At 34.0% G+C, this 5910-nt stretch overlaps 1 protein-coding gene across 1 annotated transcript; it reads left to right on the forward strand.

Moving 5' to 3' along the window:
- The first annotated feature begins 1439 nt into the window (after positions 1–1439).
- On the forward strand, positions 1440–3506 carry LOC125780380 (uncharacterized). Its single transcript, XM_049462681.1, has 4 exons — positions 1440–1801; positions 1865–2367; positions 2424–2965; positions 3225–3506. The coding sequence occupies exons 1-4, from the start codon at positions 1568–1570 to the stop codon at positions 3296–3298; spliced, it is 1353 nt and encodes a 450-aa protein (XP_049318638.1). The 5' UTR covers positions 1440–1567; the 3' UTR covers positions 3299–3506.
- Positions 3507–5910: the final 2404 nt, after the last annotated feature.

Here is a 5910-nt window from a genome sequence, read left to right on the forward strand (position 1 = left end):
TGTGAGATTTAGTCAATCTAGCATCTCAAAATTAATTTTTATATGAAGTTGTAGAGATATGAACTTGAAATTTGGCACGATCGTTAAGTAGATTATAAGCTTCAATATGGTGTTAGACAACTAGTTCCAACTAGTGTCAAAGGGGACTAGTTCCGAACTATCCTCAAAAACACTAGTTGGGGACAATTTTTTTTACACATTTATATTCAAAATTTCTTCTTTTTTTCTCTTCTAACTAAAACTTGTCGATATATTCATATAAGCACCCACATACAACCATTTCTATAAAATTCTTCAAGTTTCGAACTTTAGTTTTCGATGATTCTTTGCAAATGAGAAAAATAAAAAAAACTAAAACATTCAACGAAAGTTCTTAAAAGAATGGAAAATATTCAAAATAAGATATTAATCAAAAACCAAAATAAAGAAATTATATACAAATTATACAAAAGTAAAAAGCGAAAAGTAGAAATAAAAAAAGTAAGGAATTTGTACAAAAATAAAAATTCCAGAGAGCTGCAAGCAAAGTTTTTTATGCTAAATCATAATCATAATCAAATTCATCATTTAGTTGGGTGTCAGACAGAAGTGCAATGACCTCAGAAGGTAACGTAGAACGCTTGGTTTTTGGGTGCAAACGTAAACTTGCAATCAAAGGGTCTGACGTGATAAGCAACCTTTGCAATAAATCTATGTTGGTGTCAACTCGGGACGTTTTTCTTGTGAACAGTTCGCGATACTATCTCGACTCTTTATTGCGTGCTTTTTGCGCTTCTTCAGAAAAGTTTCCTATGGGAAGAATGCATGAAGAAATGATAGCTCCTCCATGAAACAATATTTTGTGGAGAGTTACTGGCATATAGTACCAAGGATATAAACTCAAATAAAGCTCTCTTGTTTCTGACGTAAAATTTTGGAACGCATCTATATTAATAAAATAGCCGCTGTTTTTGCAAATAAGTATTACTCGATACCGCTTGATTTATGCCTGTAATATCCGATGTTTTTTCTGCTTCTTTGAAAAATCTTCTGGCCGTATTGCCATCATTTGTGTTTCCTGTTTTCTGTTTCGGCATATCCACAAGAAGACCCATTTCGTTCCTAAACCTGTCTTGTATTTTTTTCTTCCTTCTTGCAACGCTTTCCTTATTTTCATCGCCTGATACGTACCATTTTTCTATTTCCAATCGGTAAGAAATGTGCAACAAGCACTCCATAAACCTTATGTAGACATGTAGAGGTGAAAGACCAACAGCAAGCATATTTTCATCGATTTCGCGCTGTGATAAGGCATTCATCTCATTCATAGTTCCGCGTTGAGGTATTTGTTTGAAGCTGATGGTGCGTGATCAAGAGCAAAATCAACAGCAGAAATTTTTGAACTTATAGTACGTTCACATATAAGCAGGTTATGGTTAACAAAAATTAACCTTGAAGCTAACCTTGTTTCGTTCACATATGGCAAAGATAACCCAATTAAATGAGAGAAATTGACAGCTGTATCCATTTGTGTTTTTTTTTTGTTTACATATTTTCTTCTTGTAAAAAATAAGTTAATAAATGAGTGATGGATTCAAAATTGAAAAAAATTTTACTTTTGTTTGCTGCAAACCAAGAAGAAAGCAATAAATATCTAGCTGCATTAAATTCCTGTAGCCGAGAATATAAAGTTGCTATCCAACAAAGTGAGCAGGAATTACGGATACGAAGAGCTCGAGTAATATCGATTTATTATGAAATACTAATGTTGACAACAATACCTCTTTGTAAGAAAATAAACCCAAGAAGTATTTGGGCATACGTAAGTAAAAAAAAGCACAATAAATTATATACACATTTAAATACATACATATGTATACTTTAGAAGCGACATGGGAACTTCTGGGAAAAGGATGTTCCATCAATGAACGACCGCGTTTTTAAGGAAACCTTTCGCATGAGCAGGGCAACCTTTGAAATATTGTGTGAATATGTCAAAGGTATTACCAAACAGGATTCATGCTATAGGAAGTGCATCCCATTGCAGAAAAGGGTAGCTGTTGCCGTCTACACATTAAAATCATCGGCGGAGTATGAAACTGTTGCACGACTATTCGGTGTTTCGAAGGCAATCGTCAGCGAAATATTTCTTGCTTTTTGCCAAGAAGTGTGGCAATCATTGCGTCCCATTTATTTGGCAGAACAATTAAGCAATAGTGAAAAAGTGGATGAGTGTGTTCATGGGTTTGAGAAGCTTGGCTTTCCGCAATGTCTTGGTGCCATAGACGGTTGCCACATTAAAGTTCGGCCACCCGGGAAGGATTGCACGGACTATTACAATTATAAGGGGTGGTACTCCACAGTTTTATTTGCCCTTGTAGATTATAGGTTAGAGGTATAATGAATTTTCACTGGATATTTTCATTAATTTCTTTTTTATCCAGATATCGCTTCCTCTACATTAATGTTGGCTGCCCAGGTCGATGCAATGACTCAAAAATTTTTCAATGTAGCAAACTAAATACTGCATTGAAGGACCCAATCTTCACTGCAAAAAGCAAAACTATTAATGGCGTGAACGTTCCTGTGGGCGTTATGGGTGATTCGGCTTTCCGATTTGCCAACAATCTAATGAAGCCCTATCCATTCCAAGTACATCCTCCAGAGCATGAAAAAATTTTTAATTACCAATTGTCCAAATGCCGAAGAGTGGTGGAAAATGCTTTTGGACACCTAAAGGCTCGATTTAGGAGAATAGGGAAAGGAGTCGACAACCACATCAAAAATGTTCCTCTTATAATTAAAGCAGCCTGTACATTGCATAACTTTTTAAATTGTCATAATGATGTCATCAACCAAAAATGGATAGAAGAACAAACCACTTACGAAAATAGTGTACGCCTGGAACAGCCCGAGCACACAGATGCTGTAGCAGATTTTGAAGCAGAACCTGAAATAATTAGAAGAGCGATTGCGAATTCATTTTGTAAGTTTGTTCTACATTTGTATTTATTTTTATTTTTCATTTAACAAATTAATAAGGTCTTTATAAAAATTTTTTGTATTTTCACTCATTTCTTTTAAAATGTCATTCCTTTTCTCTTCCGAACGAACTGCTTTTTTGGTTAGTTCTACCATTCTTTCTTGCACCCCTCTCATGGACTCCATTTCCTTCTCAAACATATCTGAAGTTTTTTCCAAATTTTCTAGTAAACGCTCATGGGTTAATTTCCTTCTTTTTGCAGATTCCGGAGTCGTCGACAGTCCTGCAAGCTCATCGCTCGAAATGAATTGGGATTGGCTGCTCGTCGAAGGGTAGATAGCAGCGCAACCAATGTTCTCTTCTGGTTCCACATCTTGAATTAAAATAAAATAATAAATAAAAGAGCAAACAAAAATTCCATTTTTTTATTACCTATACTCTCTTGCATGAGTTCTTTGAAATTTACTGCCTTATTACCACTGAGAATTTCTTCCACCTCCTTGTAGTGGATCCAAGAGGAAGGCGAACCACCAGTCATACCCACAGCATTCTTTTCTAATCTATAAAATAAAATACATATTATAATGCTGTGAGTATGCAGCAAAATATACTTTTTTAATTTTAAATGTACTTACTTGTATCGATTGGTAAAATTATGGACTTTTTCCTTTATTTCAGCTGCATTGTAGTTCATCTGCCTTTTTGAAAATTCCTTTTCCAAACGCGCAAAGATATGCAAATTTTTTTTCGCGCTTCGTAATTCCTCTATACTTTCTGCCCAGTGCAATAGCAGCAATCTCTCTGCATCTAGTGTCCATTTAACACGGGTTTTCCTTTTGCTAATTACAATTTAATAAAATTATTATATATAAGTATATTTGTATGCAAAAAAATAAAAATATATAAATTCCAATTTATACTTACCGGTTTATTTGATCCATTTTTTAAATTCCTGCGAATTTTTTGGCAGTTGCTGTCAAATTTAAGCAAAAATATTCACAATAGATACTGAAGTGTCGCAATTTCGAGTATATTTCGACTGCTTTCCAATGCAACAATGCATATTTTAGTAGGTTATAAAATAACCGCGTAGGTTATAGAGCAGACCGAGGTTATCTTTTCATACAAATTATATGGCTAACCTCGCATTTTATGGGTAGGTTACAAGATAACCTAGTTAACCTAGCTAACCTGGCTAACCTGCTTATATGTGAACATAGTATTAGCCAAATAGCATTGTCATGCATAAATCTTGCTTTATGACGGTGAGATTTGCTCCATCGCGATTGAAATTAGAAGCAAAGCTTTTTTATACGATCTTTAACTTTGGTATCGTCAACATCTGGTCCAAAAATTGATATAACGCGCTTTTCGACCGCTTCTGTTTTTTTGCTTTTCACCTTGCTCAACCAAATCCAAAATAGCTCTCAAAAACTTTAAGTTTAAGTAATAACCTTCAATACAAAAAATATTTTAGGCCAAAAAAACCACTCACAACTTCGACCTGATCACTCAAACTTTTGTGATCAATGCAAGCTTGCAAATCAATTGTAGCATGCTATGCAATTGCACGTGTTTGATAGCTGTTATCACATCAATAACATTTTTTTATTCTCTTTTGTGTTTGTTTGCGTAACAATTGAGGACTCTTCTCACGTAAAAAAAATATGAGCGAGTTACGAAAACATTTTTTTTTGAATTTCGAGATGCTAGATTGACTAAATCTCACACTGTGCGGTTGTTACCAGTAATTAAGCATTTAATAAATGTACACGTATATGCTTCGAACATAAAATAAAGGAAGAATGCATTTATATATTGATTTCAAGTAAAGATTTTTTAAATATTATTAATTTAAACAAATAGATATTCCATTTATTGTTAAACACTGATACTGATATGTACTGCTTGTGATGCATGAAATCCGATCTACAAACAAACCGCCCACTCCAACTTCGGTAAAGACAATCCAATTAAGTAACAGTGTGGTATCTGAATGGTGTTAGTGATGTACAGTGTCTTCAAAAAGGTCTTTATACAAAACTTACTGATTTATAATTAATAATTTTTATAATTTTTTGATTGTATATTACATTTTTAATCAGTCGGAATGCTGCCATCCTGAGGTCAATTAGCGCTGAATACGCCATTTTGTTTTTGTATCCGTTATGCTTAGACCAGGGATGGGCACATTTTTAGCCCGCAAAGTTAGCAAAGTGCGCACGGAGGCTTGATGAGGGGAATATCAGTTTACGGAGAGAAGGGCATAACAAGTTGCGAAAAGTTGCAAAAAACTTAATGTTCATCGTAGAGTGCAGGAATAAAGGGATGTCCAACTTATTCCAGTGTGAGAGCGCTTCAAAATAAGCGTTTTTTATAACATTTTCCATTATGGCCAGATTGGACAAAATACTAATTTTTGGACATTTAAATTAAAACACCCAACATTTAGTAAGAATAAAAGTTACTATTTAGTGGTTATTTAATACATAGAGACTTTATTTAAATCTTTGTATGGCATGTTAAAACAACTGACTTTTGACTTTTCAATACCCAATAAAAGGTTTTAAGCTTTTAAGCTCTTAATCAATAAATGTTTTTAATAATTTTCCATTGAAAATAATACTATGATGCTTCACATTACAAAATGTTTCATCAAATACATTTAGATTTCACAAATTTATTTAATTTTCGTTGTTTTACATAATTTGTAAGTGCAACAAATCTCTCCGTTTACATATTTTTTTGGTAAGATTTCCAATTGCTAAACGTCAAAACCTACTGAACTCGATTAGCTGTCAAAGTTCAGTAGGTTTTGACGTTTAGCAATTGCTCCCTCACTTCCAGTGAGAGAGGAGTTGGACATCTCTTTATCTCTGGTAGAGTGGTTGCGGCAATACTGACATTGTACACAAATTAAAGAGCGGAAGTTTACTTCATATCGGAAT

The sequence above is a fragment of the Bactrocera dorsalis genome, chromosome 1 (assembly GCF_023373825.1).
Source record: "Bactrocera dorsalis isolate Fly_Bdor chromosome 1, ASM2337382v1, whole genome shotgun sequence".
In the NCBI taxonomy this organism is placed as follows: Eukaryota; Metazoa; Arthropoda; class Insecta; order Diptera; family Tephritidae; genus Bactrocera; species Bactrocera dorsalis.

Coding starts and splice junctions, on each gene's coding strand:
- LOC125780380 (XM_049462681.1), top strand. CDS start 1,568: ATGGATTCAAAATTGAAAAAAATTTTACTTTTGTTTGCTGCAAACCAA. Junction 2,368..2,423: donor TTTGCCCTTGTAGATTATAG/GTTAGAGGTATA, acceptor TTTTTTATCCAG/ATATCGCTTCCTCTACATTA. Junction 2,966..3,224: donor AGCGATTGCGAATTCATTTT/GTAAGTTTGTTC, acceptor TTCTTTTTGCAG/ATTCCGGAGTCGTCGACAGT.